The sequence below is a fragment of the Chroicocephalus ridibundus genome, chromosome 1, assembly GCF_963924245.1.
Source record: "Chroicocephalus ridibundus chromosome 1, bChrRid1.1, whole genome shotgun sequence".
Lineage (NCBI taxonomy): Eukaryota > Metazoa > Chordata > Aves > Charadriiformes > Laridae > Chroicocephalus > Chroicocephalus ridibundus.
In genome coordinates this window covers 160,088,673-160,101,279 of record NC_086284.1, presented here as the reverse complement: position 1 = coordinate 160,101,279, position 12,607 = coordinate 160,088,673, and the positions used below count along the sequence as shown (strand labels likewise).

General features: G+C 39.5%; 1 protein-coding gene across 1 annotated transcript in view; it reads right to left on the bottom strand.

Moving 5' to 3' along the window:
• TXNRD1 (thioredoxin reductase 1) overlaps positions 1–12,607 on the bottom strand; it is a 41,125-nt gene that overhangs the window by 3,272 nt on the left and 25,246 nt on the right. Inside the window, exons 9-14 of the mRNA XM_063320945.1 lie at positions 12,128–12,220; positions 10,301–10,377; positions 8,500–8,656; positions 5,503–5,610; positions 3,331–3,426; positions 968–1,102 (exon numbers count right to left, since the gene is read on the bottom strand). Coding sequence (XP_063177015.1) covers positions 968–1,102; positions 3,331–3,426; positions 5,503–5,610; positions 8,500–8,656; positions 10,301–10,377; positions 12,128–12,220 — 666 coding nt within the window. The remainder of the gene's footprint in view (positions 1–967; positions 1,103–3,330; positions 3,427–5,502; positions 5,611–8,499; positions 8,657–10,300; positions 10,378–12,127; positions 12,221–12,607) is intronic.

Below are 12,607 nucleotides of genomic sequence, written 5' to 3'. Positions count from 1 at the left end.
AAGGTAAGGACCTGCTACCCCTCTTCAAGGCCTTCTAAGAACACCATTAGATGATACCACAGAAAAAAACCCAAACCATATCTGTACTGCGGATGCTTTCAAGGTGATTCAGATTGCTATCGGTCCATTCCATTAAGGGAGCTCCTATTATATTGCTTATACTGTATCACTTCGGAAACGCAAAACAAGAGCGGTGGACTTCACTTCTGCAGACCACCATCCTGGTGCTCCCTTTTACCACACACATGCAGGTAAAAAACACCAATTCTGTGCAAAGACCCAAAGGAGTGATAGACAGGTTTTGCCGGGATCCTCAGTTCATATAACTGGCCCTAATACTACTAAAATCAGGGAAGCATCTCTGATTTATACCTGGGAGAAGCTGTCCCCCACTAAGTGGAGAAAGCTAAGCCCTTCATTAAAGAGGAACTGCAAGACAAGCACAAGAAAAAAAAGATGGTCGTGCGACCTTGTGTACTTTACTTCAGAAGTCAAGTCCTGTGAGAGTAAAGGAGAGATCTTTAAAAGGGTAGAATTTAATACAAATAATTGTCATGTAGCTGATCCCCTTCCATAGCACCAGTTTATAAACCTATTTTGAGGACACTTATCTAAAAAAAAAAAAAAATTAGCTTTGACAACCACTTTAGCAGAAATAGTATTTGAAGCCTTTATAAATGGATCTTTGAGCGGGAGGAAAATTCGGTACTTCCCAGTAGAGGGAGCACTGGATTAGGGGAGACTGTAAACATTTAACAAATTAACACACTAAAAAAACCCAATAATACCAGATTAAACATAAAAGTTAGATTTCTAAATATTAAAAAAAGATAATTTCCTGTCCTTCCCTCCCTCCTACATTCCCCCAAATTCTGACCTCTTTAACAGAGCTCTGCTATTCAGATTTCCAACACCGTAGCCCAGAATTCTACAAAAACTGAGATACAAAGTGACTTCATGTACAAACCTCTGCACAGACGGGATGAATTCCTATGGTGCTATCCAGCTGCTCTTTTGTCAACCCACATCTCATAGCAGCTGCAAACCCTTGGGTGATTTCTCCAGCGTTCGGACCAAGGACATGGAAACCAATGACTCTCTCCTAAAAACCAAATGTAATCAAATACAAGCACAGTCATGCCTTTGGTTCTCTTTAGATAACGTGTAAGATTTTCTTACTCTATCATTTCATCAATTCACAAAACATACCACAAATTAATGTAACCACACAAATGTGAACTATCATTAGCACCAACAGATGGGAAATAGTGGGTATAATTTTATTCTCTGTCCGTAAAGGAAAAGATTCAACTAGGAACTCAAGAATGGGCTTCCTTACAAAGTTTTGTGCCGGAGTCCTTTGTTTACATCAACAGCATGCAAATTTAACACACACCATGGCCTATGTTTGATCATAGTGTATGTCCAAATCACAAATACGCGTTTAAATTTTATTCAGGCAAACTATTCCACTTATTCCAACAGACTGCTTGCCGAAGTAAAGATGAGCAGCTTGCGCAAAGGTTTGCAACATCAGGGCCTGTGCTGGGTGGGTACCTGGTGCGTATCTACTGAAGAACTTGCAGTTCGATAGTTGCTCATGGGAAAGGGCCACAAGGTAAAGCTCAGAGCTAACCAGATGTGGCAAGAAGCGTACTGGAACTAAACTGACGACTACTCTTGTTGCAGTGTTCGCTGTCGTTGGGAATATGAATATACCTAGAGAATATACCTAGAGACTGGCAAAACAAACTGAAAGCCATCCAGTTACAAGGACAATACTGTTACTTCACAACTTCTCACCTCCATACTACTGTTCAACTGCAAAACACGTCACACTGCACATATATCCTCAGCAAACACTCAACAGTAGAAGCTGTACTGACTTGACCTGCTTTTCTTAAAGAAAAGCTTGCTTCTCTAAGAAAAGCAAGTCTCCTTTAGCAAATGCCAACTGCTGTGGGCTTCAGTGGCTTTCAGGGCATTAATCAGATTTTGCTGAGCATAGATACAGCCTAGTTGGGTATCAAAAGTTACCTGCTCCTCCCGCTAAATATCACACATAAGGGAGTGTGGATATACTCAGTACACTGAAAGGTTATTTTTCTGTCAGTCAGCCTGAGGAGGGAGATTTACCACAGTGTTTATTTAACTAAGAAAAGCTATAATTAAGTAATAACTAAAATGGAATTACCCTTATTTTCCTTTAAAAATAAGGACATATGTAAAAATAAAACCATAGTAATGAAACTGAGGTAACTACAGTTTTAAAAAGTTACTGAACTATTTTTCACCTGGGGTAACTTTCAACTCTACTCCTAGATGTTTAAATACGTTCCGAATTTTCAGGACAAGACATGGAAACAAATTAATGAAACACTTCAAAACACCACTAAGCCTTTTCATTTTCTTAAGTAACTTCGGATTAGGAATGTAACCATGGGTTCTAAAATAGCTAAAATAGCTTCCACACTAGTGCAAACTCCTCCAGAAAGAGATGGACAAAACCAGACAGGTTTGCAAATTTTACAAAATTGTGACGGGATGCTTAGAAAGACTGCAGGAAGATAAAATATGTATCTAATGATTAAAGAAAATAGGTAAAATAGATCAAAAAATTTTTTAGGACTGATAACTCTATGCCACTATCTTAACAGGAATACATTTTAACAGCATATTATTCTTCATAATAGTTCATATTATTAAAATAAACTAATTCTTTATTAAACAGATGATGATCATTCAGAGAACGGCACACAAATTCTTTTAACCAATTAGTAATTTTGCTTGTGCTTCAGCAGGTACTGCACATTTTCATACCCAGGAAATTTTATCCTAGTCCAAGGATAATCCTGGCATTATCACCCTAAATGAGATTTGTGCGGGCAAGATACATTAATCCTGTTAGAACGAGCTCAAGAGTTTTATAGACACGTGTATTTGCAGAGGTTACAAGTTGTGATTTCTGACTAACCTCAATTTCAGAGAGAAGAATCTCTCTGAAAAGACTGTCCCAGTTTGGGGAGGGGGAATACAATAAACTGATAAAAATTCTAACCATTTTGACGTGCATTGACTCACTCTCTTTTCAAAGTTAATGAATAATCTTAGAGATTTCTACTTCTTATTTTACACGTATGGAAGAAGTACAATACACCAATGGCAGAATATTCTGTTTTACTAAGGGCCATTTATTACATTTCAAAAGGTAGAAAAATTTAAGTTAATTTTAATTTGTTAAAAATAACCTATTTATAGCTGTGGTAGTATCAATGGTGCCTGTGATGAATGTATAGCTGCTGTTTTCCCTGGAAGAAAAGATGCACTTACATTATCTTGAATATTGCAAATTATCTTCGCATAGCATTTGTTGTTGTCTCTGGATGGCACAGTCCATTCCAGTGGCCAGAAATGACTATGGTACACCTAGAAATACAACGCAGGTTAAAAGAGGTGTGGAATTTCACAGCGGAGAGCATTATCTTCCAAAAACCGCCAGACTATGTTATGTTTGCCTTGTCCACCTCCAAAGGCAGAGCTTTACTACTGACTGCAATTGCTTTTGGAAATCACACACGTAAAAACTTTCAACAATTGTGACACAGCACAAGGATGAACCTTTAGCTAACAACTCTTCACTAGCAACCAGCCATGCATGTAGAATTTGGAATACTTGAGATCAGGGTGAGACTCTTTCCCCTTGATGAACGCCAAAGAAGGAAGCCTCTACAAAACAATCGCTACAATCACTGGTGTCATCCAATAATTAAAAAAACCCCAACAAACCAAGAAGCCACACGTGTATTACACTTCCAGGATGCAGTTCACCATGTTCTCATTAAACTAGACACATACAAGCTTCCCTCATGGATTTGTCTGTGAGTCTACCCCAGGATGAAGGCAAAAATATTTCTCAGAACAGAAAAAGGGAAGAAATAGCTTCAGAGCCAGGGTTTAGGAGAGATGAGGGCATGCTTTTTGCATGCTCTCTTAGATCGTATATCGCTGCAAAATGGAAAGTACATTGAAAAAAACACAGCAAAACCACACTCTTCTGTCTGCCCCAGCCAACATCACCAGACAGATTTCTAGCTGCAGACAAGGTTGCTCACCCACCTCTGTAGCACGTATCTCAGAAAAAGACAGGGTGTTTTGAGGCACAGTTCTACCCAGAACTCTCAGCAGCTCCCCTTCGAAGCTAACCTCAGATTGATTACTATTTGAAAGTTGTTTTTAATTGATCGCAACTCTAGTAAAAATATGTCCCTTCACAAACTACGAGAGACAGCTCAATGTTTTTTCCATATTAATTGGGTTACAAAGCATTTATAAGCATCACTATGTGCGACTGAAAATTAACAGGTCTGAATGACAGCTGCAACTCAATAATCCTACCGAAGCTTGCAAAAGCCAATATGGTGACACGATAGAGAGGTCAGAACAAACTAAATTAGGACTTAGCAGCCATACAAATGCTTCTGCATGCAAATTTTCAAAAATGGCTCTGAAAATGGGAAGTGCGTTTTCCACAAAGAACGGTCCAGTGTTACACATGTAACAGCAAGAATTTGACTCAATAACAAAAATTTGGCTATATATATATACACACACACACATAAACACACACAGAAACTTTGTGGGGAAAGCAGAATTTAAACCCCTGCCCTCCAGTCAAGTTAACAGTACTTGACACACTCCCATTTTAAGTCATATTTACTTCTTTTCTCCACAGTCCAAGTCAAAAAACATAATTGACACAGCTAAGAGGGAAACAAGTTCTCAACTTTATGAGCCACCACTTATCTGCTTATTTCCCCAAGTAATGCTCCTCAGGTGATATTCATGGGACATAAAAGTTCATTTTATTGTCAGACTCCCTCCCCTCGTGCTTTCTGTAACGTGGTCTGTAGAGTATTTTCTAAGAACAGCCTTAGGCACTAAGTGCTTACATATGTCTAATTTCACTCTTGACCAGCAATCCCAGTGACTGAAAAAGGGTCATTCACGTGAGTAAAATTAAGCACATACCTCCTTGCATAGTCAAAATAAGCCGGTAAAATGAGCATAACAACGTCTGGCTTTATAAAGCAAAAGTATTCCTTCCATGGCAAGGAATTTGCCACACTGTAGATACAAAAAGCTCCCCTTTGACATGAAAACCAATGTATTGCTTCTAGCACATACCCAGCTTTAATTTATCCTGAACTATTTGCAGACACAAAGAAATGCCTTTTTTTTTTTTTTTTTTTTTTTTTAAACCAAATATTCTACCTTCAAGCCCAGTTTGCCAAAAATAGAACTTATTTGCAACTACAGCTCTTGGAATTGGGGACTATTTTTATAGCATGCCTAGGAACTGCCAAGGAAGACAAAAACTTACCTAGCTACCTACTGCCCTTACATCAGAATACAGAACAGTGCTTTGATCAGCTCTTAACATTATAACATTATTTTAATTTACAAATTGGGAACTTAAAATCCAGATGAAACTAAGGCATTTACCTCAATGTTTTCCTCCCCAAACTTCTGCACCGCAGCCTCTTCAGAATACCCACAGGCTCCATACTCCAAAGGAGTGAATACAGTGGTTGGAACATTCACATAGTCACACTGTGTAGCATTCAAAACAAAAAAACCAACACAACGTCAGTAATAAAATCAGGATATCAGGTAAAAATTCTGCAGTTTGAAAGACAGGACGAAAAGTTGGATTATTCAACATTCTGAAAGCTACTTTTTCTTTTTTAATTTTTTAAAAATTAAGCTACAGTTTTGGTTTTGTCCCTCTCAGAGGTGTTAACTAGAGCAAGAACAGAACGACAGTTTAAAGCCACACTGACATTCGTATGCACAGATTAAAAGGAATAAGAAATTCAGTGCCCTGTTTTAAAAACATACCAGATCACAGGTCAAACTGGAGATAAAAAGTAGACTGTTCAGCTGTGCCTACAAAGCATGCTATTTTTAGCTGGGGATGCTGCAAAGACACCACCAAATCCGAAAACCATCATGTTTTTTAACACCCGTGGCCTAAGCAATGCCAAAGAACCAAAGACATGAACTACAGCTGTCTGGGGGGACAGCTAGAACTCCAGCCGATACTACAGCCTAATCACATACCATGAGAGGTAAACACTGACCCCTGACTTCACTGGAGCTTTACAGTGTTCTAGAGGTTCCCTCTCTGGGCAACCTCTGGGCCTGACCACCTTAATTGTAGAGAAGTTTTTTCTTATGTTTAAATGGAATTTTCCTGTGTTTCAATTTGAATCTATTGCCTCTTGTCTTTGCACTGTCCTTTACGCCACTGAAAAGAGTCTGGCTCCACCTTCTTTATTCTCTACCATCAGGTATAAATACACATTGATATAAGAGCCCCCCAAGGCATCTCTTCTGCCAGGTACAAAAATTCCCAGCTGTCTCAGCCTCTCCTCATGTGCCAGATGCTCCAGTCCCTTAATCATAGCCATGCACCTTTGCTGGACTTGCCCTGTCCTTCTTGCACCGGGGAGCCCAGAACTGGACACAAAATCCAAGCTCACCAGCGCCAAGTGGAGGGAAAAAGGTCACTTCCCTCCACCAGCTGGCAATGCTCTGCCAGGATGCAGCCCAGGATGCCACTGGCCGCCTTTGCCATGAGGGTCCATTGCTGGCTCATGGTCAAGTTGTCCTCCAGACCCCCCGGGGTTTTCTCTGCCCAGCTGCTTTCCAGTTGGTGGGTCCCCAGCCTGTGCTGGTGCATGGGGTTATGCCGCCCCAGGTACAGGACTCTGCACGTCTCCTTGCTGAACTCCATGAGATTCGTTTCAGCTCACTTCTCCAGGCTGACCAGGTCCTTCTGAGTGGCAGCACAAACACTGGGTGCATCAGTCTCTTTCCCCCAGTTTTGTATCATCTGCAAACTTGCTGAGGGTGCACTCTGTCTCATCATCCAGATCATTAATGAAGATGTTAAACAGTACTGGACCGAGTATCCAGCACTTTGGCACACCACTGGTCTTCAGCTAGTCTTTGTAATGCTGGTCACAGTCCCTTAAGCCTGGCAGTTCAGCCAGTTTTCCACCCACCTCACTGTCCACTGGCCTGTACTTCATCGGTTTGTCTATGAGAATGTTATAGGAGACAGTGTCAAGAACCTTTACTAGAGTCATCTACTGCTCTCCCCGTATCCACCAAATTAGTCGTTCTGCCATAGCAGACTAACAGGCTGGTCAGATCTATTTAACTTCTATTAATTCTAATTTCTATGGAATTCAACTCTAATTAATTTCCTTTGTGACTGAGGGTCAACTAAGATGCTGCTTACTATTCTTTCTCCACCTATCCATAACACTTCCATTATGCTTCACATAATCACCCTTTCCAGATTTGTTACAACAGCAATGTAAGCCAGGATCCCATCTAAGTGGTTACTCATTTCTTGGTTCACTGAAAGAGATGATGCTTTCTTTGGCAGCATAAGGATTTTCATACCTTGAAAGACAGTTACCTGGCATAAAATGTAAATTAAGACATATCCATAGTACTGCAGCAAGAAAAAAAACTCTGGCTCCAGCTATGGTTTTCTTAAACTTTGCCTGGCTGATGTAATGACATGATGCACACTGATTCAGAATTCTGTTACTGCAATACCTGCCAACCTAAAATAAACAACTCAATCAAGCTCTAAATCTGGCCAACAGCTGAACTTGATATGAATACAGCAGGCTCTAACAGAGAAAAACCTTTATGCTCATGCCCTATGGTTATGAAGGTGAAACAAGCACCCATCAATGGTGCTGGGACAACAGTTCTTTAAAGGCACCCTCCTTTCCTCCTGGTTTAAAGACAAGGTGTAAATGAGTACCTATGTTACTTCTATTTGGACTAGTATAAGTTGACTGAAACCTACAATTGCACTAGTATGAAACATAAGCACCAAACTGATGAATTCAACTTCTCAGGTATAAATACGTGCTGACTTATTGGCACATTTGATCTTCCTTTGTGTCCACATTCTATTATAAGTAGAACTATGTATTGCATTGAAAACGCACGGATGAGAAGTGAAAAAAATTAGTGGAAATAATATTGAAAATGAAGACCATCATAAACCCCTATTACACTCTATTTAGGGACTGTAGGTAGGTTTAGTAAACTGCCTATGAATTAGAGTTAAAGCATTTAATGGGATGGGAATGATTGCTGAATTTTAGGGAAGGCAGTAGAGTTAAAAACAAGTTAAATGATCTCAGTTAATTTTATTATCATTATACTCTGAGAGAAAAATAAAACCTCTAAATAGGAAAAAAAGAGACTACGGCTTAAGGCATAAGGTAGTCATTTCATCCTACACAATTAGCAGAACATATCTGCAGTAATATCTTTGCAAGGGGAAAATTAAAGTGATCATCAAAGCTAATCCTTAAAAGCCTACTGAGTGTTCCATAAACAAGCAGACTTGCACTCTGCACTTAGAAGTAGAGCAATGACAGTGTTTTGTGGCAACTGGTTCCTTACCTTACTGGTTGCCCCACCATAAAGCCTTTGAACTAACAATCTTGCTGCCTGGATTGCCACTGGTGTGAGTTCCAGCTTGTCCTGCAGTATATCTCCAACAGCATAGATATACGGCACATTCGTTTGCTCCTCATCGTTGACAGGAATTTTTCCTGTTCTGCAATTTGAATTAACATGAAAAAAGATTTAAGTGTTCTGCTGTTAAGACTGGAGGTGTAAATAAACTTGCAGGAGTCCGGCCCTTTAGTTTTAAAAGACGCGTATTTTAAGTATGAGGGAAAGAAGTTATATTCACAATCTTACAGTCTTGGGCAAAAATGTAAAGTAGGGCAAATTTGACCAAAACTACAGGAGTTTACACAGTGGATAAAGAGATAGCCCATGAATTTGTGATTCATCTCCTGAATCAATTCTTTGGTGAGGCATAAATCCTTTCCTCGAACACCCTCTACTACCAGCTGAGCTATGTACTGACAACCTTGAGGAACAACAAGAAGAGACATCCTCCCACTCATGCGGCAGGACAAACAAATTTCTCCATTTCTGAAATTCCATTCCAGTGGCTGAAGCAGTTTCTATAAACTCACCCTTCAGGCTTCTACAGAGAGACAGGTCAAGTTGTTAGACACCCTACTTAAGGGACAGCCAGCAAGCCTTTTAGCTATAAGTGTACTGAGCTAATGGAAGTTTTTAATTATTAATTTTTCCTACTTCATTAATAAATGAGATAGTGCAGTAATCACTGCAAGAAACACATGTAACAGGGAAACCTAATCAGTCAGGCACAGAAACACAGTTACTTGAGGGACCAGCGGCGATTCCTGTATTAAAATCCAACTCCCTCAATTTTTCTCTTGTTAACAAATATATAGCTTACACTAATAATTTTATACTTCATTCTGTTAAGCTAGTAATAGGTGTCCTGATGTCAGAAAGATGTGTACTGTTCCCCAAGACTGCCAATTTTGAGTGGACCAAAATTTCCACTTATTTAGAACATCACAACAATTCCCTTCGGCAACACCAGTCACGGCGTTCATAGATCAGCCGCCCTCTGCACTCTTTCCAGAAGCGACCACGTCAAGTTCAGGTCCTGTGTCTTTTCTTCAAAGGGAAGATTGTCTAGGCACCACATCATCAGAAGATGTTTTAGTTACCAACATTGAAAACGTTACCGATAGCTCCACTCCCTGGTGCAACGACCTCACTACATTAAACATGAAATGCTCCTCTACAGGACACAGATTGCTCCCAAGGGTTGCTCTAAGGCAAGAAATAAACTCATCCAAAACCTAAAACACATCACCAACTCCAAGTATGAGTTTAAGGAATGCTACTTTGACCTTACATTTCAAAATACACATATAGTAGCATTTATGTTAAAAATGTAACCAAACCCCACCACACTAAAAGCCTGTATGAACAAACAGATCTCTGCTCCAAGATGTGGCAGAGATAAAAACAAGGAGGTGGGAATAAGAGAGTACAAGGAACAACTGACAGATCCTAGAAAGCCCAGTCACTGGAAGAAGCTGAGACTGACCTGTGAACCTAGAGAGAAATTAACAGACACTTTTGACTTGCAGCATTTAGCAAGTGACATTTCAGTATCAAAAAAGCAAACGATGCAGTACTATGGGAGAAAATGCAGCTATGTCTGCTACACAGTCTCCTAATCCACGTGTATGCAAACACAAAACAAGTTTTTCCTCAAAGCGTTTGAAGGTCTATGCACCACTACCATTGCAACAGTAAAGGACACAAGCTCTGCAGTCAGTGTTACACAGACATCTGTCCTTACTTTTCATTAATCTTCACTCCAACTTTGTCCAAACCAATTTTTCTTGTGCATGCATCTCTTCCAATTGCTACCAACACCTGCAAAACACCAATGCACGTTACTGATTTTTTAAAACCTCAAAAGGGCATTTGCATGTGACATCTATTATTTTCATTATATACTAAGGATTAGTTTCTAAGGCTTGGTCACATTAAGGTGAATACATTTGTTACTCATTGTACATTCACAGAGTTCAAGACAAGCCACACCACCACCATGACCTAATAATACCAGGTTTTAATGATAAGAATGAATACAGCCAAATAGCTTTTCCTGGAATAATATCCCAAGAGTATTCTAAACAATTCAGTTAGGTCAGATTCTTTACTTCCTCACACTTCTATAATGAAGTGTTATACCATATCCCTACCAGAGCAGGTGACCCCAAAACGCTCCGTAAGGAAAGGGCTCTTTAAGAAGGAAACTCAGATGCTTTGGCAAATAAAAAGACCATAAAATAATCTTTGTTTTGATCAGAAAATATAATTTATTTAAATAGGCTCTCAGAAAAGTCACTGCCAAAGAATATTACTTGTTGAATATTATTTGTTTGAACATTTGTTCAAAATGATGGACAGACCAGGCCAAATTCTTGCCCATGGTATCAACTTAGCTACCCGTAACAAACAAAATAAATTCCAGCCTCTACCATCACAAGAAAAAGTGCTATATGCTTTGCAGACTTGGACAACTGCCCAGGTAACTATACAATGCTTCTCATAGACAACTAAGAACTGTGCTGAAAGAACCCAAGATCTGCTTCAAATCTTTTAGATGACCCAGCATGGCGGATCTTCGGAGCTGAAGGTCTTAAAATGCATCACACGCAGCTCATCGCTTCTATGAGGTGTGACAGCATTTCAGTGAAAGAGGTAGTGGCAATAAGAAATCAGAAGAAAAGATGGCACTGATTTGCTAGCTAAAAATCTTTCACTGCTATGGACCAGGAAAAATAGTATTACAACACTGTGCAACAGCACTGTTACTGTTATGCTTTCTCATAATATTAGCACTCAGATGCACTGAGGCATGTCCTTGTTATGGGATAACTGATGCACTATACAGGTAAATGAGGTCACTGGCACAGCGTTTGCAGTCTAAAATCCCAAGCTGCCAAATGCCTGTCTTTATGCGTTCTGTGTAGTTCCAAATACTTTATTCACAACATGGTTGTTTGGGTTTTTTTCCTTTCAGCATCCAGGAATAAGAAAATGAGTAGGGTGAGGGGTGACGGAAACAGTCAATCAAAAATATAATGGCATACCTGCACACTGCAATTTTACTGTTTTGAGTATGTAATGAAGTTCCCTGACTGACTTGCCACTGGGCGTTAGTTGTTTTTGTGAAGCTGCTGTGTCAACAGGTCTTGAGAAGACATGACACCTGTTTGTTTAGCTCTTGCACAGACCATTATTCTGTGCTAACTCCAGAACAGCATGCTTTAGTTATTATGAAAGTTATTATAAATCACTACTTATAGTTTATGACAAATATCCCACTGGGGAAAAATCCTGCAACTGATTGCACATGACCAAGTTCATCTAGATCCCTAAGCTAAAAAACAGGTTCCAAAAGTATGCGAGTGATCTCCTAAGGCATATGGGACTTACACGCATGGATTCTGGGACTTTTGTCACATTAATTACCTGTTGATTGCGCGCAATTAGCATATTGCAATGATTAAAAATAATTTCAAAAAATCTAAACTATGGGTAGTAACATCCCACAAAATGTTAACATTAAATGGAAGGCTATTTCATGTTCTTTATGTATGTAGACAGGACTCACAGTATTGTATTCTCCTTCAGTTATTTGGTTCCCTGTTGTGGACTTGGCTGTAACCTTCAATCTTCCAGGAGTTCCTTCCTCAATCTGCTCAACCTACAACATTAGGGAAAATAAAAAAAAAGGGGGGGGGGTTTAGTTTCAAATAAAGATATGCAAAAGTATCTTCGTCCCATCACATATCTTACCATTGAAAATGAGCGTTTAACCATGACCTAAAATTCAAGCATTCATTCTAAAGTTATTTTCACCTTTCTCTAGATTTGTGATTACTACTTGCATGTTTAAACATTTTTGTTTATCGCTATGCATTTATTCTTATGACCAATACAATAAGAAAAACCTTGCTTCTGTTTATAAAAGTTGATTGATAGCTAAGTTCTTGTCCAAGCCCACCCACTACATGAGCTGCTAGTATCAGCTGGGGACAGAGGAGATGCAGAGGCAGGGAACTCCTGCAAGACCTGGAAACACCATCAGACA